Consider the following 24,073-nt stretch of genomic DNA (forward strand, 5'->3'; position numbering starts at 1 on the left):
ATACTTCATAAAATTAGCACTCAATAATAGACGATTGCTGTAGTTGGTATAAATAATGTGCATGTGACTGATGTGAGTATTTCAGAAGTTATATACAGGGTCCCCAACCTCAAACAGTCAAACCTTACCCCACACTAATATTCTGTTTTCTGCCTCTACTGTACCTTATAAATAATTGCATAATCAATTCTCAACCAGACTAGTCCTTATTTCCGTTGATTTCATTTTCCTTTTTCTTTCTATATGTAAACATCTCATGCAAAGTGCTTGTAGATTTTGCCTACAATATGATTCCGTAATCACACAATATTTGATTTCTTTTCCGAGTCATGCAACATTAAATCTACTAATACAATCATTCACCACGTAGCATCTCTCACATTTATTTAACAAGTTTATTTTGGATGCTTAAACATTAAAAAAAATGTTTATAAATATTTAAATTCTTTGATTGCGTCACTTAGGCAATAAATGTGAAGGTACTATACTCAGTCTGGTTAAAATAGCAGAAGGAAATTATTATAATCCATGATTAGTTGGCCTTTCATAACAGAAAAGCACATGCATGTGCACTATATAGGCTGAACAGCTGAACTTCTTAGCTAGAAACCTCTTAATTGCATCCCCCACTCATGCTTCTCTTTCCATTTTATAGTCTCATTTTCAGTCCACTATTGGTATTATTACTTTTATTTCCTTTTCTTTCTCGTGAAACAGAAATATGCAGGCTTCGTTTTAGACCCTTAATCCTCTATTGCTCTTGGCACTGAACGTTTTAGTTAACACTCTATTACTGATCCTTTTTTTTTTCTTGCATGTCATAGTACGATGAGTTTTGCCTAATCTGCTCCTTGAAACTATATATTTTCCTGAGTAACATTTTCTGCCTTTGATACTTAGAATGGCTATAAGGTTTTTATCATGCAAGTGCCACTATGTTCTTTGCTTTGTGTTCCTCGTTTTGTCTTTTCTTTGTAAGGGCCAAGACTCTTCATTTTCACCAATGAAGAACAAAGAGAAGGAAGCCATTTACTCTGTTATTCAAGGGTTTGTTGGAAAGTGGTGGAACGGTTCATATCTTTATCCAGATCCTTGTGGGTGGACTCCTGTACAGGTTTGAAATCCTTAACTTTCAAAGCAAAAAAGATCAATCATATAATGTTTTTAATTACCTCTGATTCCCTTTTCTGTCTGAACACTACCGACTTTAATGGAACAGTACTATCTTGATTCTAAACTGTTACAAAGGAAAACAAAGGTTGTGTTTTTTCACTGCAATGCTTGTTGCATTTCATATAGTTTCTATTCAGAGTCTCTGACAACTTTAAACCTTTTATTGTGGATAATGTGCAGGGAGTTTCCTGTGAGCAATATGATGATGGCTTCTGGTATGTAAGCACTGTAAACTTTGGACCAGTTTTTGACAACTCTCTCGTGTGCAGCCATGAGGCTCAATTCCCTCAACAACTATTCAACCTCAAGCACCTAAAAGTCCTCTCACTGTCCACTTGCTTCCATTCTCCTACCAAAAATCCTGTTAAACTCCCTCTTTCAAAGTGGGACAAGTTCTCACACAGTTTGGAGTCTTTAACACTTAGATCAAACCCTGGTCTTGTTGGCACCATCCCACCAGCAATTGGCAGCCTCAAGAATCTTCAATCACTTCTACTTCTAGAAAATGGGCTAAGTGGTGAACTACCACTAAGTATTGGAAATTTGGTCAAGTTGAGGCAACTAGTCCTTGCAGGAAATAATTTGGAAGGTGAGGTTCCAGCCAACTATGGAAGGCTTTCTGAGCTTTTAATATTTGATGCAAGCAGGAACAATCTATCAGGAGTTTTTCCATCAACACTTGGACTTTTGGATTCACTTCTAAAGCTTGATTTTAGTAACAACATGCTTGAGGGAGAGTTGCCAAGGGAGCTAGGAAGGCTAAAGAATCTTACTTTACTTGATATAAGTCATAACAAACTTAGAGGTGGGTTGGTTAGGACAATCAAAGAACTTGTTTCCTTAAAGCATTTGGTTCTGTCCAACAACCCTATAGGGGGTGATCTCTTGGGGGTTAAGTGGGAAAATTTCCAAAACTTAGAAGCATTGGACCTTTCCAACATAGGTTTGGAAGGAAGTGTCCCAAAGTCCATGGCAAAAATGAAAAGGCTTAGGTTTCTGGACCTCAGCAACAACGACCTTTGTGGAAGTCTCTCTAGAAGTTTGGAAAAACTGCCATGTCTTACAGCTCTCCATGTAAATGGAAACAACTTGACAGGGAGACTTGAGTTCTCAGAGAGGTTTTACATGAAAATGGGAATGCGTTTTGCAGCTTGGAATAATACAAATCTCTGTTGCATGGCCAAACCAACGACGCACGAAATGCCTTATGGAGTAAAACCTTGTGTGCAGAAGAACATCACAATATCTGAAGGGGTTTCAACTGTTAAGATGAGTGAGGGGAATTACGAGGATTCCTTTGTAGTGGCCTCTTTGGGAGGTTCAGGCTTTTATTATGGACTTTGGTGTCTTTTCACTGTAAATGGAGTTCTTTATGTTTTCCTGTGGGATATGTTATTTTAGTTCATCTCAGAGAAATCTGAAAGCACCACATGTATTTACCCCAGAGAAGTAATCACAATTAACACTTTTGTCATCTATTGCTAAACAAATTTATAACTTCTAAATCCTATTAAATGCATTATGATGACAAAAAAAAAGTACATGCATTTCCGTGCTTGTTACCCATCCTCCCTCAAATAAACAGAGGATCTTCTTTGAATACAGTTTTTCTTTTCTTATGCAAGTAGCTATTTCATTACCTAAAAAAAAAAATCTATTTTCATTTTCGTTGACCCTTTATTTTGTTTGCTATTTTTCCAAGGTTGAATAACTTTTAGAATTAATTTAGAGAAAACAGAAAAATAAACCTTAAATCTCATTACCTAATCAGCTAATATCATTCAACAACCTGAGCTCTAAAAACAGTTAAGACCAAGTCAAAGACCACTATTACACTCAGTTAGCAAAGCCCACCCACGACCCCCAAAACGTGCTCCTCAATCCTCTCCCTCTTCCTCGTTAACAAACTTCATTTTCAACTTCAGGTCTCTTTTTAAGTCCAACGTAACCAACCCCATCTTCTCCCAAAGCACACTTCCACTCTTTCGCAACAAGAAAACACACAACACTACATACACTAGAGCATCTAAAAATCCAAATATGGCTATTCCCTACAAAGCCTCAAGCCCACTTTTCCTTTGCTTGATTCTTTCATGTGGTGACTCCCTTGTCAATTGCTCTGAGTTTGAAGTTGGAGGTCACGATGGTTGGGTTGTTCCAAAGCCAAAGGACGATGATCAAATGTACAATCAGTGGGCATCCCAAAACAGATTCAAAGTTAATGACACTCTTCGTAAGTACCACTTCTTAACAAGTATCCTTATATTACACATAACCATTTCATTTTCTATGCATTCAAAAATAGTAATGGTACATGACACTAATAAAGTGTATACACTTAATTAATACTTTTTATTTCTCTTTATCTTTCTTTTGTCTTATTACATCATATCACCTATTATATATAGATTTAATGAAGTTATTTAATTACAAATCACCACTAATATGATTTTTAAATATTTTACATATAACCCTTTTTCTCTTATATCTATACTTCTCTCTTTTTTCGAGCGTTTAGTAACACATAGGAGTTCATGCATTATTTTCCATTCAAATATCTTGAAAGAAGCAAGAACATAACATGAAGACATTTTTTTTTGTTTAACTTTTGTGATTGTTATAGTGTTCAAGTACGAGAGAGACTCGGTTATGGTGGTGACGGAAGAAGAGTATGAAAAATGCAAAGCCTCTCGTCCCCTCTTTTTCTCTAACAATGGTGACACAGTCTTCAAGTTTGACCGGCCAGGCTTGTTCTACTTCATTAGTGGGGTGAGTGGTCACTGTGACAGAGGGCAGCGGATGATCATCAAGGTTTTGGATGTGGAGCCAGCAGCACCCCCACCTCAATCTGCAAATGAGGATGCACAAAAACCACCACATAAAAAAAATGGAGTTGCTGAAATGATTCCTATGAGTATAATAACAACATCCACACTTTTTGTTTTGTCAACCTTCGTCCTTCAGCTTTATGCTTGATTCTTGTGAGTGATTAGAGTCTTAGCTAGGTTTATGAGTGTCATGGGTGTTTTGTTGTTGGAGATTTAAGTAGCAGTTTATTTGTTGTTTTGGTCATGTGTCATGGTTGGACTTCATTATTAGGTAATGTTATTATGGTGGTTAGATTGAACTACTGATTTTTCCTGAGTCAAAGTGATTTTTATTTTATTTTATTGAAAATCATGTTTCTTTCTGATAATGAATAGATGATACTATTATATTGAGTGTGGTTTCAATAAAAGAAATCACCATGAGGCCATTTTGTGACCCGGAGCGTGAATAAAACTCGCTCTTTGAAACGCGTAAAATATTTTTAATGTTATGGTCAATAAACTAAAATTAAGTTACCATTTTCAATACACAATGAGTTTTGGGTAATGAAATTCTCCAAACACACCATAAACGTGTATATTTTACAAATGAGTTGATATCATCACAGTAGTAAAAATATACGGGAATAGACACTTCTTTGCATCCCTCCATATTTCACTTCCAAAACTTGGGTGACTAGTTTACAATAATACAATAATACAATAAATGGGTGACTAGAAAATTAGGGGTATTGGCAAAACTTTTTGTGGGTGTACTAGAGGAGATCCAAATGCAACCATGAAACCCACATTATAAAACGGCATGTCTACTGCTAGTGCCTCACAAACTGCCGCTTATCATCAGCATTTTTCTTTCCATAAGGATTGTTGTCATTGAATCCATGTCTACTTCCATCAACTTTACGCATTTTATTCCTTTGCTTGCTACTGTTTATGTTCAGACTCACATTTGGTGGGTTTGAAAAACTGAACGAAGACGCAACAGCCTGCTCAAGTACCGAACCCAGTATTATCATATTGTATGCAACATACTTCACTATTCAAACGATAGGATCAATCAATTTTCTCTTTCATAATTCATAATTAAGAGTGAAAAAAGACTATCAATAACATTAAATTTTCTCTTTCAAAATTTAGAGGATCAATCAATTTCATTATAATTTTGGGGATCTGAAGAAACCCTTTTCCAGTCTCTACTATCTACCAATTTATGGACTTATCGGCAAATGTCTAACATGAGATGATGTAGTACCCTTTAACTACAAATTCAAACTTTCTTTAATCTATATGCTGCCTTTAACATGATATGCCCCCTTATCCTGAATTTTTTGCTCAAAATGAAAGGAAAAAGATAAGAATTCAAAATTTCACATAACATTATTTAAAATGTCAGCTGATAAAAAAAAATTATTTAAAATGTCAGCTGCAGTATTCGTGCACAATTGCAAATAAAAACACAAAGTTACCTAGATCAACTTATAGATATTCATGTAGTACTAAAAAATCATGAAAGATAATACAAAAAGTAGCGTAATTTGAAAGCTGTACCTGCAAATCAAGACGGTGAACATTGAATATATCCTTCATAGAATGAGAATTGTAAGCTAATATGTATGATCTATAAGCTTCTTTTGCCATCTTGTTCAAATAGAAATTGTTGACCACCAAATTCTCCTGAATTATCCAGATAATCCTTTGTAAGATAATTTGCAGTTGGTACTATATTAAACAAAAGTTTAATTAAGCATGAGGAAAAGGAAAGTACCAGGTGAGATTGTACGTTTGCCACCTTCTTTTCATCATATGCATACTCTTTAACAGGGACCTTAGCTGCCTGAAATTAAGCATAAATATAAAATTATGATTAGGGATAAGCTGAGAATAGTTTTTCAGAAAAATGGGGTTAGAGTCCTGGGGAACAGGGAAAGTAGCAACCAGACAACCATTGCTTCCCCCACTTGCATTATATTCTAGGCATGATAACCACAAGGCTTCCTAAAGTAATCCTACTTTCTCAGATAAGTACATGCATACGCTAGAAGCTTCTAATCAACTCTAATTCAGTATCAGCCCGGCTTACTAATCCATAGTTAAATGAGAGAAACTGACCTTCAGATAGCGAAGAAATTGCAATTCTTCAGGAATGAGGAAAAGCAAAGCATTTCCTTTCCCACCTTCACCACGAGCTGTTCTACCAACCCTGTGGATATATTCCTGGTAGCAGTATAAAAAAAATGTGACATAGTACATCAAAGTATAAGACTTCTAAGAAGCAAATGAAAAGGGATATTGATTGATAAATAGAAGAATGAAAAGTACCTTTGGTTCATCAGGTGGATCATACTGCACAATCCAGTCCTACAGCACAAATAAGGAGACAATAAACATAAATCTTATATATTTAATGATTTTCAATTAACAGAACAGAATGCTGAATAAACACGGTTCATTCAAGTGTTGTTAAATGTTTTACCATTAGTATTAGTATAGAAAACCAAATTAAACATAGAAATTTTACAAGAATCAAAACGGGACAGAATTTTCAAGGACAACGTTAAATGTTTTACCATTAGTATTAGTATAGAAGACCAAACTAAACACAGAAATTTTACAAGAATCAAAACAGGTCAGAATTTTCAAGGATAATATAGTCATTGTATCTATTTGTGGGATAAAGTGTTTTTTGAACCTAAATATGCTGCTCAGTTAATTGTTAGAGGGGTTGTGTCATTGGACATACAGGTAATATGACAAGCATTGCTGAGTTGATATGATTTTCATGTTTATTCTGATCTTTATCTTATGTAGGAAGGTTTTCCATCTGTGCTCTTCTATTTCTTTCCTGAAGGTGTCTTATGTTGCCATTAATTTTCATCTTTAGCCAGTCACTAAATTGACTGATTGCATGTAGTTTGAGGAAAAACCTTAAAAGTCTAATACAAATGAGTCATATTTTTCCATTGAGACATATTCATGTAAGTTGATAAGGAAAACCAATATATACCACAGCAGGTATGTCAAGTCCACGAGCAGCAACATCAGTACAGAGCAAGATCCCCTTTTCTGCTTTGCAGAAGTCAAAGAAGGTAGTTGTTCGGGTCTGCTGCTTTTGTTTTCCATGAATACTCGAGCAATTCAATTGAATAAGATTAAGAATGTCTGCATGGAATTTGACAGAGTTGCATGAAGAGAAAAAGACCATCACTTTTTTTGACTGGTGTCTCTTCAAAAAGGAATAGAGAACAATAAAGCGCTTGGCACAGGGAACCACGACATAACCCTGAAGCAATCCTTCATTTGTGACCTGCATTCATGAAGGGATAATGATAATGATAACTATGATGAAAAAAAATCAGATATTATGATAAAGTGGGGAGACATCACCTTGGTTCTCCCATCATCTACGTCAATATAGATAGGAGTTGTCTGAAATGACAACCGGGCAAGATCCTCAACCTGTATTTTAAGAGAGAAATATTATTCAGAACCAAAAACAATATGCTTATGTTTCCTTATTCTTACTTTCAAGTAAAACCCATATTATCAAGCAACAAAATGCTAGTATGCCAAGAAAAAAATTACATGCATAAGAAAGGAAATTAAAAATTGAATGTAGAACTACATACCCATTATCAAGTAATGTATTTTCAAATATCAACCTCTAGTGTATACAAATATGTGTGTATATGTGCTAATGTGCAAAAATCATTAATAATTTAAACTAATAAACTATGGAATTGGGAATTTATCTCAGAGAAAGAACTTTATGAAGGATGGAAAATAAAGAACGGACCTTCTTTGTTTGTGTAGCCGAAAATAAAGCTGTTTGCCTATTCTGTTGATGGAGAAAAGGATCAATTAGTCAACCCCTCATACATTATTTAAAATACATACTGGATATAAACTTATTGATACCCCTACATAAAAATATGAGCAATAAGATCCAGAATACTTAAAACTATCTGGGGGAACAATACAGTTTATATGTTGAGGCAAATAAAACAGTATTTCTTGTAGTATCAAGCTAACTGCAACCAGCTACCAAAATTCAAATTAAATAGACTCTTACGCAGAATTCATAATTTTAGTTTTCCTCTATGATAAGAAAAAGGTGATACTTGTAAATTTATATTTGTTGAAGTCCATTTAGTTAGAAGCTTTCCAGAAACACAATCCAACCCACATAGGGAGGATGCAAAGCAGTTTCAGGGCACCATTATAATTTCGTAGGCTCCTGGATCACTGGAAGGGAGAGGAGAAAGACAAACAAATTCTATATACCTTTGGAAGGATCTTGATGATCTGCTTCATTTCCTCCTCAAAGTTTGCTTCCAAAATCCTGTCAGCTTCATCAATCATGAGACACTGCCAAGTCATGCAGGAATTCGGAGTAAGAGAATAGCCCAAAGCTAGACTTGCACATGTATGTAAGCATCTACTAGAATTCCAGATATTTGAATGAAAGACCCTAAGTTGAAAGTCCAAAATGTAAAACAGAAAAACCTCTTACACCAAAATTTATTTATAATATTTCAGCACTAAATAGAGATTCATGAACCAAAAATAAGCAGGCATTGTTCTGATTTTCTGGTTCCCCTCAAAACAACACCAAACTGAGCAGGTGACAAGAGCAAACAGCAAAAGTAAAGACACATGTATAATGTTAGAAGGTAGCGTGAACATAAAATATCATCTAAAATACAAGATGACTAAAGTTCCAATTGAAATATAATGAATATTGTGTAGTCAAGCAGTCTATGAGAGAGGGCCCTAATGAGCATTCATTAAGCATTAAAATGGATATTATACAAGAAATTATAAGGTTGCTGATGAGCGCTAAAAACAGAAAAATTATTACGATCACCTAAAGACGTGATTAATCAATACTATCATTGCTTGTTGTCAACTTGTCATTTGTCAGCATTGGCAATTAAACCCATCCATGTTATAACGAGGTAAAATGGAGAAACAATTTTATGAACAATCCATAACTTACCTTCAAGTTTTTATACATGAATCCTTTTGTGTTTTGAAGATGATCTAGAAGACGACCAGGAGTTCCTACCAATAAATTTATCCCTTTAGCAAGGCGTTCAGCTTCAATTTTTCTAGCTGAACCTCCAATAACTAATCCAAGAGTTTGAGAATGATACTTGAGCAGCTCCTTGGCCACAGCATGCGTCTAGAAGAAACGGTGAATCAACAAATAAGAGCTATTTAATCAATACCCGCAAACAAAATCAACAATGAAGCAAAGAAAATACCATACCAACATCACATTTTAGGAGCAAATGAGCACAGGAATTTAATACCTGTATTGCAAGCTCTCTAGTTGGGCATATAACAATAACACCAGCTCCATTACGAGGCGTAAACTTAACATTGTACAACAGCTCCAGAGCAGGAATTAAGAAGGCAAGAGTTTTCCCAGAACCAGTCCTTGCAGCACCAAGAACATCTTTTCCAATCAAAAGTGGCGGAATTGCCCTCGCTTGAATCTGCATTCTTGATTTAGCATCAATTCTGATGCGTTGCATGCAATTACCACTATTTATGTACAAAATGTCACCAAAGAAAGTTTTGCTTCAAAATTTTCTAGGACTGTGGAACATAAAACGATCAAATTTCAACAGAAAAGGTAGCATTACCTGAGTCATGTGGTGGAATCCCATATCCATAATGGCTTTATAAGTAGGTTCAGACAATCCCAGAGATTCAAATGACTCGGTGCTCATAATTCCAGAGCCACCGTTGTTCTTCACCTTTTTCTCTTCCACTTCACTTTCTCCTTCCACCTTCTTCTTCTTCTTCTTCGAGGATTCTCCATCGCTATCTGTATTATTCTCATTCTCCTCTTCCTCTGGACGCTCCTCTGTAGCAATATCCCGAGATCTTTTTTTGTCGCTCTTCTTATTATTCTTCTTCATCTTCTTCTCTGTTTCGTTCATAGGCGAGGCTTGAAGGGTGTCTTCTGTTTCTGCCATTATCAGATTTTGCACCACCTCAACCTCAATCGCTAATTCAGTATTTTCTTCAATCTTCTGCCCCTCGTTAAACCCTAGTTTAGCACGCTTCGTGTGCACGTGCGGGGTGTGGGTGTTCAAATGGAAATGGACGGGGTCAATAGTAGAAGGATTGGGTCAATGAAGCTTTAATTAGGCCCAATTAAAGTAGGTCAGGCCTTGCCGACTTTGTGAGCCCAATTTTGGTGGATTTAATCCAAACAAGCCTATTGGGCTCAGGTTGCTAATATTGAGCCGACAGTGATTTTTTGCTTCATTCTTATTCTTTGTAATATAATAATATATTATAATATATAAATATAGATTTTTTTTCTATCCTTCATATAAGACAAATTTACTGGATAAGGAATATTCTTGATGTGATAAAGTTAACTTTTTCAAAACCAAAAAACAAAGTTATACATAAAATTTAAATGTAAGACTTAGAGTATTTGTAATGGGATTATTTATGTTGGTCCTTAAAAATTATGCAGCTTAAGAATATCATTTGGAGAAAATGAGTTCTTATTACGTTTTTATGGAAGTTGGTCATACAAGCAACTATTTCCAAAGTTGCTTAAAAATTAAAAAACAAATTTCCCAGTCAAAATGAGAATTTTTGTGCAAGTGGAAAGATAAAATGAGATTCACTAAAAATAAATTAAAAATTCTAGTTGAGTCCTACGTTAGAGTGAAGATTAATGAATATTTTTAAATTTTATGTGACAACAAGAGACCCACTAAAAAGAGAGTTAATAACCTAAATTAATTTTTAAAAATGCTCTTATTTAAAGGAAAATAGAAATGTGAATGAATGGATATCAATAACTATAATATGACATGGATTTGCAGACAAATATACAATATACAATCCTTAAAAAGAGAAAATAAAAATAAGTACAAAATTGTGAATGACGGATATCAATAAAAAAAAGTGCATTAAAAGCACTCTTCAATCCCTTATTTAAGAAATTTTTAATAATCGTAAAATCACAAATTATGATGTAATAAAAAATTATTAACTATTACATTAAATAGTTTAAAAGTTATATTTGCTATAATTTTTAATCAATTAATAGCATAAATCTAGTTAAAAAATAGCATAAATCTTTTTACATTGGTACATAAAAATTAAACTGTTAAAAAATTAAATTCTTTTACCCGTAGAAATTATTAAAATAAAAATTAAAATAGTCTTTCGTATACACAATTAAGAATTGAAACCCTGAAAGACATGCATAAAAGACCAATTTATTATAATTTGTTGGTAAACGGAAAACAGGGCATCTGGCATGATCTTCTGTGTATGTAAAATCTTGTGAAATTTTATTAAACTCTTGGAAATTAAAATATTATTGATGCATGCTTGTTTTCTATTTAAGACCTGTCTGTCTTTTTGGTACATTCTATTTCAGAACTCTTTTGCTTCAGAATAAAACTTAAAAGGATGGATATAAAAAATAAAATAAACTTAAAAGGATAGGTGCAACATATATATCAGAAATTGATAACAGTATTTACACATTTTGTAGTTCTTTAATCATTGACACTCATGACAGGAAGGTGACATCATTCAGGAGAACACTAGAGCAACGTGGGGGAAAACAATATGATGAAGAAATACTTAATACTCTATATTAGACGCACACACAAACTATCATAATCGGATTGCCCTGGTTCATGTCATTACTTGAAAGGCAATAAGCTGAATTTGGTCACAACTTTGATTATACCACTGCAATAAAATATGAAAAAGAAAGAAAAGGAAAACTAGTCGATTTTGCAAATATTTATATAGTGGTCAAGAACATTGTCGGCTTGGCCCATTACATTTCATTGCTCTTGTTTCTCAGAAGCCGAAAGGAAAAAAGAAAAGGGTAACAGCTACCAAACAGTGTTAGGCAATGAAGCCCCACAAGAAATACTAATTGATGGATGTTCAAATAATTCCTGACCAAAAAAAAAATATTCATGTAGTTCATCATTGTTCAATGGATCAAAATATCCCACTAAATAGTCAGGTTGTTTGATAGAAAAAAAAGTCACTTGCAAAAGCATTGGGGGACTTATAATTGCATCGTCTGCATTATAATTTTTGTGGGGGGCATGATTATTTATTACTATGTATTATATGATTAAAATATTAGCAAGTTTTTTCTTAATATTTTTTTTAAATTATTAAAATCAACTCTAAGATGACATATTTTTAATAAATAATTATCAACAATGCTTAAAATCAGTTTAAGTAATGATATCAACAAAATCATATTTTTTAAAAAACAGTGAATTATATGTATTGCTTGACTATTACTTCTTCAAATCATATTTTTCAATGACACCTTCAAATCATGTTAGGTGAAATATTCTTATAAGTTTATGATATTGTGTTTGTGTGTGAGAGAGAGGGCAAGGGGGGTTGGAAGTGAGAAAAGAATACTAGTATAATGACTTTTCTTCTTTAGGCGATAAGGTTTTTGGCTTTTTGAAAGAACAAATTTGAAACAATTATGGTTTTTGTTAAAATTTATCCACAGAGGAGCAGGTGCAAAAGAAAGGACGGACTAAAGTTACTAATAAGATTTATGTGTTGATTCATTGTCTTGTGCAAAGAAGGTAACAAGAATAAAAACCTTTCATCGGAATTAGGTGAGAGAGTAGCTAAATTAGACACCACATGTTAACAATGATTAATATAATATTAGTGTACAAAAATTTATGTTATGTTGATCACACAGTCTACTCGTCTAATGGATAACTGAAGTTAAACGCAAACTTAAAAAAAAATGAGAACAATATTAGAATTGCTTTTAAAACTTAAGTTTCTAAAATAATTTTTATTTAAACATATGTTTACAATTTCTAATCCAAACATAAACTAACTGAGCAAGATCCAAGAGTTCTATTTCTATACTCCAAGACTTCACCTATTTTCTGTCTTGTCTGGGTAATTCATCTATTCCTCTTGTAACCCACCTTAGTTACGCATTATACTTCACAAGTCCTCTGTTATTTACTTCATTTTCCTAACAAAATAAATGAAAACAAACCTATCTTAGCAGCATGTGTGACAGAGTAATTACACCTAATAAAATGATATAAAGCAGCAAAATTAGCTTGATGATAAAGAGTGTAGAGAAAAAATGAATAGATTGTGGATTCAAATTATTCAACTAAAAAAATTAACAAATAAATATTTTTTTAAAAAAATACATTTCTAAATTCTAATTGTAACATTTATGGCTTTTGGAATTGGATATTAAATTGGTCATTAATGACTTTGGTAGGATTCTCGTGCCTTAGGAAAATTCGAAAGAGGGACCACACCCAACTCCAGATGTAACCTTTTGAGCGCTGACACTCGACCGTTACGTAGATACATTCATAGCATCATTCAAATCCCATACTTCTAACCACCCTCCCTTTTTTACTGTTTCCACTCCCAACATCCCAAAAAGTCAACCAACTCAAGGAGTGCAATTAGCAGAAATCGGAGTTCCCCATTCCCAATATCACTCCGCAGTCGTCCATTTCCCTCCCAAATCAACGCCTCAGATTCACCCAAAATCAAATTCTAAATAACACACTCTCACACTACTCAACACTGTTCCTTCTTCTTCTTCGTCTTCTTCTTCTTCTTCTTCTTCCAGCTTCCACTCCACCTCGTAAAGTTTTTTTTTTCCTTTCACTTCGTGAATCCGAAACATTCTGAGCACGCATGTGTAACTAGCAACAACAAAAAAAAATAAAATCCGAGAATGCCGGTTTCAACGCGGTCTCAGATCAGCGTCAGCAACAACAACGGCGAAAGCGAACCGAATCCATCATCGGCAGCGACAAGGCTGAGAAACCCACACCATGGGCTGAAGGAGAAGCTGAAGACACTCACTCTCTTATACGAGCAGCAGAAGCAAGCCTCTGCATCTCTCAGAAATGCGTCTTTCACTTTCAGGCCTCCTCCTCCAGAGAAGGCCGTGATGCGAGAGAACACAATGCCTAACACCACAATAACCAGAACCTTCGTCTTACCCCAGCCCCCCTCAAACGACAATGACGATGCAAAGGAAAACGTAATCATGGGAGCAGATCGAATTGTGGCGTTCTCGTGTCCGAGAAAGACAATGAAAGCAAATAATAATGTTTTGGCTTCGCAGTCTGCCAGCGTGGCACGGAAACTGTCGATGGGGCCGGTGAGAGTGGAGGCGGTTTCGGAGAAGCATGGGAAATTAGGGAGCAGGATTCTGGTGTTTGTGAGGGTGAGACCTATGAATAAGAAGGAAAAGGAAGCGGCTTCACGGTGCTGCGTCAGAGTCGTTAATCGCCGTGACGTTTATCTAACGGAGTTTGCTATTGAAAATGATTACCTCAGACTCAATAGGCTCCGCGGACGCCACTTTACCTTCGACGCTGCATTTCCAGACTCCGCTTCTCAGCAGGAAGTTTATTCCACCTCGTCAGTTCCTCACAATTCACAATTCTTCATGTTTTGCTTTTCTTCATGCTGATTTTTTTTTTTTTTTTTTTGCAGCGTGATATAGAAACTGAATTGCATAGGTTCATTTTCACTTGTCGAAGAATTTCGGTTCATCTTACTTTCATAGGATCTGTTAATAAATTTCTCTGTAGACACTTTAAGAAAAGAAAGTATAAACAGATAATGAAGTAAAATTTTTCATAAGCTAAATTTAGCTTATTAGCTACTTAAAAATCAGTTTTTGAAAGTAGCTAATGTGAGAAAACTTCTACAAATTAGCTTATGCATAAGTTAGTTTTAGCCTTTAGAGAAATTTATTTCATTTCTTCTTCTTTTTTTCCCTGTAACAGCCTTAATTTCTCATACAATAAGTATTTAAGGAGAAGTTTATCTAACAAGTTCATATTATCATGTGATGTGTAGGTAAAACATTGTTGACAAGGGTGTTTAGACAATTTCATGCTTAATAATGATATTCAGCTTTAGTGAACATTGAGTTTGATTTTTCAGGACTTCAGAGCTTGTGGAAGCGGTTTTGCAAGGGAGGAATGGTTCAGTTTTCTGTTATGGTGCAACAGGAGCTGGGAAGACTTACACAATGCTTGGGACGGTGGAGAATCCTGGGGTTATGGTTTTGGCGATTAAGGATCTTTTCAGTAAAATTAAGCAGAGGAGTTGTGATGGAAACCATGTGGTTCATTTGTCCTATCTTGAGGTTTATAATGAAACTGTTAGGGATTTGCTTTCACCTGGAAGGCCTCTCGTTCTTAGAGAAGATAAACAGGTCCCCTTTCTAAGTTCTCCAAGTTTGGCTGTTGATGTGTTGAATTCATTACTTTTGAAAGAATGTAGATGGTTCATGTTATTGCTTATGTAAATCTGTTTACAGTTTGGTCTACTAATGTGTGATAAACTTTTGATAGGGAATAGCATTGAATGGTCATGTTTGCCTTGGATTTGAATTTCTAGTGCAAAGATATCTGATGATACTTTGCTGAATTGTGTTGTAGGGGATTGTGGCTGCAGGACTTACACAATATAGAGCTTATTCAACGGATGAAGTAATGTTCTTATCTATTCTTTTGAGAAGAATATAACTTTAGACAGCTGTTTCAAGCTTGAATTGACCCTTTGTTTGGCATTTTTAACTTTTCTTTTTTTCTTTGTTGCTTCAGGTGATGGCATTGCTTCAACAAGGAAATCAGAACCGAACTACAGAACCAACCCGTGCAAATGAAACATCTTCGCGTTCCCATGCAATTTTGCAGGTAACCGTCAAGGTTTTTGATGAAAGTGAATGATCCATCTAACGTTTGGTAAAACTTAGGTGCACTGCTCAAGTACCTTTGGTACTAATTCAAATTAAAATTGAAGTTTTACCTTGATCATATGTGCATTTGAGGTTTGTGAGTCGCTTATGTGAAACTCTAACTTTATTTAGAGAATGGCACTAATAGCACATGGTATTGCTTTAAGTTTTATCGTTTATGTTGTGACTGGCATGTTATTCTTACTAACCCAATGCACCTTATTTTGTTAGGTTGTGGTAGAATACCGAGTTAGAGATGCTGCAATGAATATTATTAACCGAGTGGGTAAGCTCTCATTAATTGATCTTGCAGGGTCAGAGAGAGCTCTTGCTACGGATCAAAGAACACTTAGATCTCTTGAGGGGGCCAATATAAACCGATCTCTTCTTGCACTAAGCAGCTGTATTAATGCTCTGGTAGAAGGCAAGAAACACATACCATACCGAAACTCAAAACTCACTCAACTTCTCAAGGATTCACTAGGAGGAACTTGTAACACTGTTATGATTGCAAACATAAGCCCAAGTAACCTCTCATTTGGTGAAACTCAGAACACAGTTCATTGGGCTGATAGAGCCAAGGAGATTCGGGCAAAGGTTGAATCCTCACACCATTTCAAGCTAGTGATTCTCCAAATGTTATGTTGATACATAAACCTTAAAACCTGACATTTTTTGTGATGAAGTTGAATAATGTCATCTGTTATATTTGTGCACACAGGTAAGCGATGCAAATGAGGATCAATTGCCAGTACCTGAGATAGAAACTGACCAGGCAAAGCTTGTACTTGAGCTGCAAAAAGAGAATCGTGAATTAAGAATACAACTAGCACAACATCAACAGAAGTTGTTGACTCTCCAAGCACAATCCTTAGCTTCCCAATCCTCCCCAACACCACCACCTTCAGCTGGACCTCTTTCCACTCCTCCAACGTCTGCCCAACCAATTGAAAAACGAAGGACTAGATCCTCTTTCTTGGCTGGAACTTGTTTCACTCCAGAAGCCAAGAAAAAGGGAGCTGAACTAGCCATCAAGACACTTCAACAGACGGTGAAAACACTAGAGGCAGAGATAGAGAAAATGAAGAAGAATCATAGCTTGCAGCTAAAGCAAAAAGATGATCTTATTCACGAGCTTTCGCAAAAGGGTGGAAAACAGGCATTAACAACTGGAGAACTGGGGAAGGGAGTGGTGACCAGGTCTAGCCTACGGCCAAAGGAACCAAACAATAGTGAGATGAAGAGTCCAAGCCAACGTTTTAGATCACCAGCCCCAACTGCCAAGAAACGAAGCTTTTGGGACATAACCACAACTAATAGTCCATCAGTTACTACATTAAATGGTAGAAAAACTAGAAGTCATGTTCTTGCTGAACCTGCTGCACCTCCTCCATCGATGCTTCTTCAGGTACAGTGATCCTTCCCTCTTTATTCCTTTATTTATTCACCTGCATATGTATCCACTGTCCTCTTCTGTAACTGTGGCAGATGACTTTGTTAGAATTAATTGGATTAATACTAGGATTTAGAACACCAAGAAAATTACAATAAACCTCATACCTCTTGAAATTATCTTTCCAAGAATGTGATTTAATCGACTACACAAGTGTTAACATTTGTATATGTCATGAGTAAGATTTTCTACTCCTACTCCTCTACACACTTGACGGTAGAAGTACACAATCAGAGTGTTATTAGCAGAGAAGGATCCTGACATTAAATTGTAACAGTAATCCTAGTTTCTACCCTTCATGTGTGCACTAGGTCCTTATACCATATCATCTATTAAATACACTTACCAATTGGTTTTGAACGTAACCAACTCATTTTTACACAAGAAATTCACTAATCAATATATTAGTCCAAATTAACCCAGAAAACTCTAACAAACTTATCCATGTTTCTTGTTTGTTTCAGCCTGGTTTTGCTCGTCAAAAACCCAATATTTAAGTGATTTTTATGAAGCAGTGAAAAGGAAGTTGCCAGAGCACAGTGAAGTACAGTATTATATAGAGAAACCTCCTTTGTGGCCATCTTTTTATTTATTCGAAGGATGATTGTGTGTAGTCAGCTGCAGACTCGAGTATCTTTTACATGCTTTTTCATTCTCTACCTTACTCCCCCACACCATATTCATCATTGCAGGCTATTAAAGCTTATGGAGAAAACTCCAAAATCTTTTATCATGTTTGTACATTCATTGTTTTTTCAACCTAGATACACCTATATTCTTGTACGAATTTGTCTATGGGCTGGTGATGCTTCTTAAATTAATTTCCTGTTAGGCTTGATGTTTCCAAGTTCTTCTGTCTTGGATTTTTTGGCCGACTCTTGTGAAGGCATATTGACATCTCACATCGGTAGGGTGTATGTTTAAAGTATCCTTGTAATGATTTGGGCAATCATATCCTCTTCAACTAGTTTTTTAAGTTGAATGTGGACAAAATTTGTTCTCAATTGTACTATTTACATGTGTGAAATAAGAAAATTCGTTATATTGGAAAAGAAAAACAAATAGTTAGTTTCTAGACAGGAACTTGTATGATGATTCAAAACTTGAGGCTTGTCATACCTCACATTGTCCTTAAGAACTTATTCACATGTTGTAACTTTTCAACATATAGCAGGTTTTTCATATGATAGGACAAATTTAAGAATTTACAAGTGTTCGCATTGCCCAGTCTCATGCATGTAGGTTCATATTTCTATTAAATTGTTTAAATATTTAAACAAAAGGTTGATATGTAAACACTTAAAGTATGCAAAACCAAGTAACGTGGACTTTTTGTACTATGGTTATACACGACAATAATTTTATAAAATGATTATGATTCTAGTGTCGGATATTTTCGGCTCCTCTAATTAACCAACATTAACATTATTTGGTTACATGATGAAGACTTAAACATCTAATCATCTTTCAAAATAATGTATGATCAAAAAACGGAAGTTAGATAAAACCAACGTGCATTTATGGCGGATATATCCTACAAATTCAGTAGCGATTAGGTTGGTGATTGTTAAAGGCAATTAGTTAGGAAAAGACAATATAATAGATATTATATTAGATAAGTTAGCTTAACATTTATAATCCAAAAAGGAGGGCGTGGGGTGCAAATGGTACACTTACTAAAGATATATAAGGATTTACAAATTTTGTAATAAAAATGATATGTTACTATGATATGCAATAAAAATTGTTATTTTTAATATTATTTCTTAATTTTAATTTTAAATTTAATTTGATTTAAATTTTGAACTTGATATATTATATTAAATAGAATAGATTTTTAGATAAACTTAATTGTAATATTATTGTAATTTTAATCAATCTTAATTTAAAATTGTTTTATCAATTTTGAATTTTGACATGTCATGTCAATAAAAATGGTGATTTAGGTTTAATAATTTATTTATAAATTTTCTCCTCAATTTTGAAAATATTATCTTTAATTTAGTCTTATTTAATAGGATAGAAAATTTTATTATTAATATTGAAAACATATACTTTTTTTAATTTTTATCCATAAATTTTATTTAAATTTAAAAATTAAAAATACGCGTGTAATGTGCGGCAAATTTACTAGTTAATCACAACTTCTAGATATCTAGAGATGTCTCACCAAATGAAATTGCTAATTAGGAGATGATTCGGACCACCACATTTAGAGGGTACGTGGCCTCAAGGCAGATTCACACTGGTATAGGGCGTTTAATTATAGAATGGAGACAGCCAGACGGTACCATGATTCCATTCCTTAGCAACTTAGATATAATTTTCTTAGAAAAATAACATAGTTCTCAACAAGTTGAGCAACTCTAGAGATTGTTCCTCGGTCCTAGGTTCTAGCTAGGGGATCTGCTCTTTGGTGTTGAGTTCTCTACTCTATAGTGGTTGAAAGGGAAGTTCCTACAAGGAGACATTCGAAGTTTCAACACCTAAATTAGTAACGATTCTAGGGAGATAGCATATCTACATCTAAATGGGTTGGTTTCTACTATTTATAGGTGTTGAGAGGTGATGAGATCTGAAGAGAAATGTTGGAATATAAGTATGAGACAAGTTGTTTATGTCCCATTGGTAAATATCTCTTTGGTGTTTATCCTCCTTTGATTGCACAATAATTGATATCAGGCGATAATTCAACTTGATAACTAACACAAATGAGTAAGATGATGGTAATGAAATGATGGACATGTGGATCTCTTGTATCAAAAGTTTTCTTGACAATTGAATCCATGCATGGAGGCAGGCAACGGGTTCCGTAAGCACTGCGACGATGAAAGATACTAGAGCATGTTAGGCAATAATGGTTAGACGAGTCGAGGTAGCCATGATTAAAGTTTTAATGACCATCATGAAATATTCATAAATGAAAATAACTTTCGTTCAAGAAAGAGACTATTATGTGGAAGACATTCATATTTGAAAAAAAAATTGTTAAAATACAAGTGAGGTAAAACTCCACATTAGGTAAGAAGGAAAAAGTTAAATACCATATAAATGATAATAAGACTCATAATCTTGAGTTTTAGGTTAAAATATGTTGTCAAATTCATCTAAATAACTTACTCATGACCCATTATTTTAGTAAAAATATATTTATCCCTTAGATTTTCCAATAAGAACTAAACCTGGTAGGAGAAAAGTCTCTCCTGCCTGATCAAAAGAAAACACACACATCATATCAATCTGAAGTGATTCTTCAATTATAATTAGTGTATTTGACATGCAGCCCCCACTTTCGTACCCACGGTGGATATCACATACTTTCATTCATTCGTCTGTTTTTATTGAAATAAATTAGTTAGCCATTAAGCTCATAATTGGTTCACAGGTACGGACTACGTATCTCTACAATTACAAATGTAAAAGGCCAAACAAGTTGGATTTTGTAATGACCTATGGTCATGTACCACAGACAACCTTAATGCATTATTCCAATTTCTAGTACTATTTTTCTTTTCTCAGTGGTGGGTTGAGGGAGGTTTTGGTGCACTATTTGAGCAATAATGATGTAAATCAGTGGTTCAACTTTATGTGAAGCCACTATCTTTTACATCTTTGGAAAAATGATGACTAGATGATTAAAAAAACCAAAAGGACTTTGGTTTCGGTGAAAGATATCTTAAGAATTTTATTTTGTCCTAGCTGTAAGCCACATATGTTCTTCATCTTCAATCTTTTTTTCTCTCGTAAGTTGCAGGGAAATAGTAGGAATTTTCTAAAGCCTGAAAACTAGGAGGGGAATGGTAAAAGGAAAGATCACTATTATGATCAAATTATCCTGGTAAAGGATTTTCTTTTGGGGATTAAATAAAAGGGTAGTACTTACGGGGAACAGTTCTAGCAAAAGGAACTAGTATCGCAGTGTAATGAATTAAGATTTGAACTCTTATTAGAATAAGTGTTTACATTTAGTGATTTTGGTTTGCATTTAGTGTGTTTTTGGTTTGCTGTTGCAAATCTTCAAACGGAAAAGAAACAAATTGTTGCTTCCTATTTTTGTGCTTTGAAAAGTGGAAACTTCCGTTAGCATCAATGCAAAAGGGTTCCGAAACACATCATCACTGTACAAATGTATCTTGAATATGATGGCCTTCCAAAGAGATGTGTGAGAGCCCAAAAAAAAAACATCAGGGGTAGTGGTCTTAAATGTTGACAGTAGTGGGCTATAGTCTACAGTTTGCTTGCACAAATTACTAAGAATCACAACCTGGTGAGTATGTTTCCGATTTGAATTTGGCCAACAATAGAAAAGCAGTCAACAATAGGAAAAGCAAGTGATCGAGTGTATAAACAAAGGAAAAGTGAGGACAAGATGGGTCTGTTGTCAGATTGTTAGTATCCGAATATGAATTTTCTTTTTCTTTTTTCTTATTTTGCTTTTGATGACTTCTATGATTAGGCATCAACAAAAATTCTTGGGATCACTTCACAAACAAAATTGTGCATAAAAAGCAATCATTGGAACTATCTTATCTTTTAGACCAAAATACTGAAATTGTGTTGTATTAAAAGAACGAGCTGACAAAAGAATCCTAACTAAACAGGGAAAGAAGAGCACAAAGAAACAAATGAAACGGCACTCAAACCAAATAATGATGAAGTTATCATCCAAAAACGGGCACAAAGGGAGAGAGGGGTGAGGAAGTGAGATTCTAGTATGGCAATCTTCCTCTAGACCAAAGCAAACAAAGTATCAAAATTTACAGATCAATAGCATAGAACTGACATAATAGTCTCTAGTAAAAATGTTTAACCATTTAGAGTAACAATAATAGGCGTGAAATCTTAAATTTTACAAGTTCAAGCAGCACTTAAATATGGGGGACTGAATTAATAATCATCAAGCAAATAAGAAAAATAAATGAGAAAAAAGAGAGCGTGAGGGAGAACAGTACAAAAAAGGCAACTCATCCAGTGGAATCAAATAAAACAACACGGCGCAAGGAAGTTGCAAAAGCTAATAAAACCAAATAAAAAAGAATGGGAAGACAATGATGATTTTGCATTAACCTCCGTCTCATATCCACTGATTATAGGTTTTAGAAAAGGAAACTATACATATACACCTTTCATAACCCACCCACACCACCATCACCATCACCCTGTAAAGTATTGGTTACCCACAATTAAATTTCCCCCCCTCTGCCTTTACCCTACCCACCTATCCTAAACCCAATAAATAAATAAATAAATAACAGAAACCCCACTTCTCCTTCCTCCTGAAAGAAGAGGGGGAAAAAAAGAAAAAAGCTGAAGAAAACTAGGTCACCATTGTTCATGATTAAGGAGCTAAACAAGTAGTATAGGAATAGCCTAGTGTTTAACATCATCCACAAAGAAGAAACTAAAAAAGGGAAAGAAAGTTAAAGTATAAATAACTAAACAGATGACTGGGGGGGGGCTGGTAGTGGCAGCAGCAGTACTAGACTCTAAGCAAGTAAATACTGAGCTCAGGTGCTCCATTGCTGTCAGGATTCATCATGTAGAAAGCTTCAGAGTCTCTGGAACCAACAATTCTCTCAAACCTAGCCCTCATGTACATGACTTCACCATCAGACCCATCACTGTTAGGCAAAACACCTGCACCCATAGAAATTGGCTCCACTGCCTTCAGTATGTCCCAGTCTTTGGCTCCACATTCTCTTCTCGTGGCAAAGCCGCACTTTTTACCGTTGCAGTAGGTCCTCCACACGGACTCCTGAAGCAGCCTCAGGGTCTTGTTCTTCTTCGTCGTCTTCTTCTCCTCTGAGTCTTTGTCCTTGTCACACTCCAAAGCAATTCTCACCAGCCCAGACGCCATTTCGCGGACAAGTCCGCTGATTGGGGTCGCGAGCTCGATGAGGAAGGCGGGTTGCGAAGTGGGGTCCCTCTGGAAGGCGAAATGCACGTGGCCGCGGCGGTAGCCGAAGAGGGTGCCAACGACTCTGGAGCCGAGGCCGAAGGGGAGGTTGGAACGGTGGTTTTTGCTGAACACAGTCAGAACAGATCGGAGCCTTGAGATTGCCACTGCCTGAATCTTTCTCTTTGTGGCAGGGCCTGGAAGTGGAACAGCCTTGTCATCTTCTTCTTGTTCTTTTTCCTTTGTGTTTGTGTCTTCTTCTTCTATGATTTTTGACATCGTTTCTGAGGTGGCGAGTTGGGGGTCTTCATTTCCAACCTTGTTCGTCCAGTGGAAGTGCCTCTTGGAGGATGATGAGTCTTGAGGGGTTGATGAGGTTGTGTCCATGACTAGTGTCTTCATGTGAGAGAGGAAGAACAAGTTTTAAAAGCAGGCCAGGTGGTGGTAAAGACTAAAGAGAGAGGGAGAGAGTATGAATCTGCTTTCTTTTACTGTTGGGGATAGATATGTTAGGGCTTTTAGGTTTATTATTTTAATTGTTTCTTTGTTATTCTAGTAGCCATCTCCCCTCCTTGATATAGTGAGAGCAAGAGAATCCTGACAAAAGAAACATAACCAGTCCCACCAGCTGATGTAGGAAATCAGAGAGAGACTGGGATAGAGTGCGCTTCAAATAGAAAAGAAAGGAATCTAAGGAGACAATGTGTTTGTTATTTCACTTTCTTGTGGGACAGGGGGGAGAGAGACAGAGCGAGAGCCTTGTGCAATTGTGCTTGACTAAACTCTTTTGACTTGGTGCCCCAAAACGGTAAAAAAAGGATTAAAATAAACTAAAGTAAGAACTAAGAACAAACAAAACACAAAGCCATCACTGTTGAAACTCGACATGCTCTTCGCACACTCTTCTGCTGCATCCATGTCTTCTAGTGTAAAGGCGCACC

At 35.4% G+C, this 24,073-nt stretch overlaps 4 protein-coding genes across 5 annotated transcripts; 2 read left to right on the top strand and 2 right to left on the bottom strand.

The window, feature by feature from the left end:
- Positions 1-458: 458 nt before the first annotated feature.
- LOC114411748 (piriformospora indica-insensitive protein 2-like) lies at positions 459-4,305 on the top strand. The gene is made up of 4 exons (XM_028375429.1): positions 459-1,114; positions 1,354-2,385; positions 3,298-3,406; positions 3,797-4,305. The coding sequence occupies exons 1-4, from the start codon at positions 902-904 to the stop codon at positions 4,147-4,149; spliced, it is 1,707 nt and encodes a 568-aa protein (XP_028231230.1). The 5' UTR covers positions 459-901; the 3' UTR covers positions 4,150-4,305.
- A 199-nt stretch (positions 4,306-4,504) lies between these two features.
- Positions 4,505-10,046, bottom strand: LOC114411749 (DEAD-box ATP-dependent RNA helicase 27-like). Of its 2 annotated transcripts, none has more exons than XM_028375430.1 (12): positions 9,650-10,046; positions 9,314-9,499; positions 8,998-9,183; positions 8,283-8,366; positions 7,795-7,836; positions 7,386-7,457; positions 7,006-7,305; positions 6,321-6,359; positions 6,111-6,215; positions 5,767-5,835; positions 5,550-5,675; positions 4,505-4,987 (listed from the first exon to the last, which is right to left on the bottom strand). In XM_028375430.1, exons 1-12 carry the CDS (start codon positions 9,983-9,985, stop codon positions 4,814-4,816), a joined length of 1,719 nt encoding a protein of 572 aa, XP_028231231.1. In that variant the 5' UTR covers positions 9,986-10,046; the 3' UTR covers positions 4,505-4,813. The 2 variants fall into 2 exon arrangements, with proteins under 2 accessions (XP_028231231.1, XP_028231232.1); XM_028375431.1 differs by having other exon boundaries at positions 9,314-9,548; positions 9,650-9,760.
- A 3,390-nt stretch (positions 10,047-13,436) lies between these two features.
- Positions 13,437-18,212, top strand: LOC114411750 (kinesin-like protein KIN-8A). The gene is made up of 7 exons (XM_028375432.1): positions 13,437-14,453; positions 14,985-15,258; positions 15,485-15,535; positions 15,650-15,742; positions 16,015-16,380; positions 16,505-17,191; positions 17,701-18,212. Exons 1-7 carry the CDS (start codon positions 13,759-13,761, stop codon positions 17,731-17,733), a joined length of 2,199 nt encoding a protein of 732 aa, XP_028231233.1. The 5' UTR covers positions 13,437-13,758; the 3' UTR covers positions 17,734-18,212.
- A 4,079-nt stretch (positions 18,213-22,291) lies between these two features.
- LOC114411751 (protein MIZU-KUSSEI 1-like) lies at positions 22,292-24,047 on the bottom strand. Its single transcript, XM_028375433.1, has one exon. It carries the CDS (start codon positions 23,532-23,534, stop codon positions 22,716-22,718), a length of 819 nt encoding a protein of 272 aa, XP_028231234.1. The 5' UTR covers positions 23,535-24,047; the 3' UTR covers positions 22,292-22,715.
- Between the last annotated feature and the right edge of the window lie 26 nt (positions 24,048-24,073).

Source organism: Glycine soja, chromosome 5, assembly GCF_004193775.1.
Source record: "Glycine soja cultivar W05 chromosome 5, ASM419377v2, whole genome shotgun sequence".
Lineage (NCBI taxonomy): Eukaryota > Viridiplantae > Streptophyta > Magnoliopsida > Fabales > Fabaceae > Glycine > Glycine soja.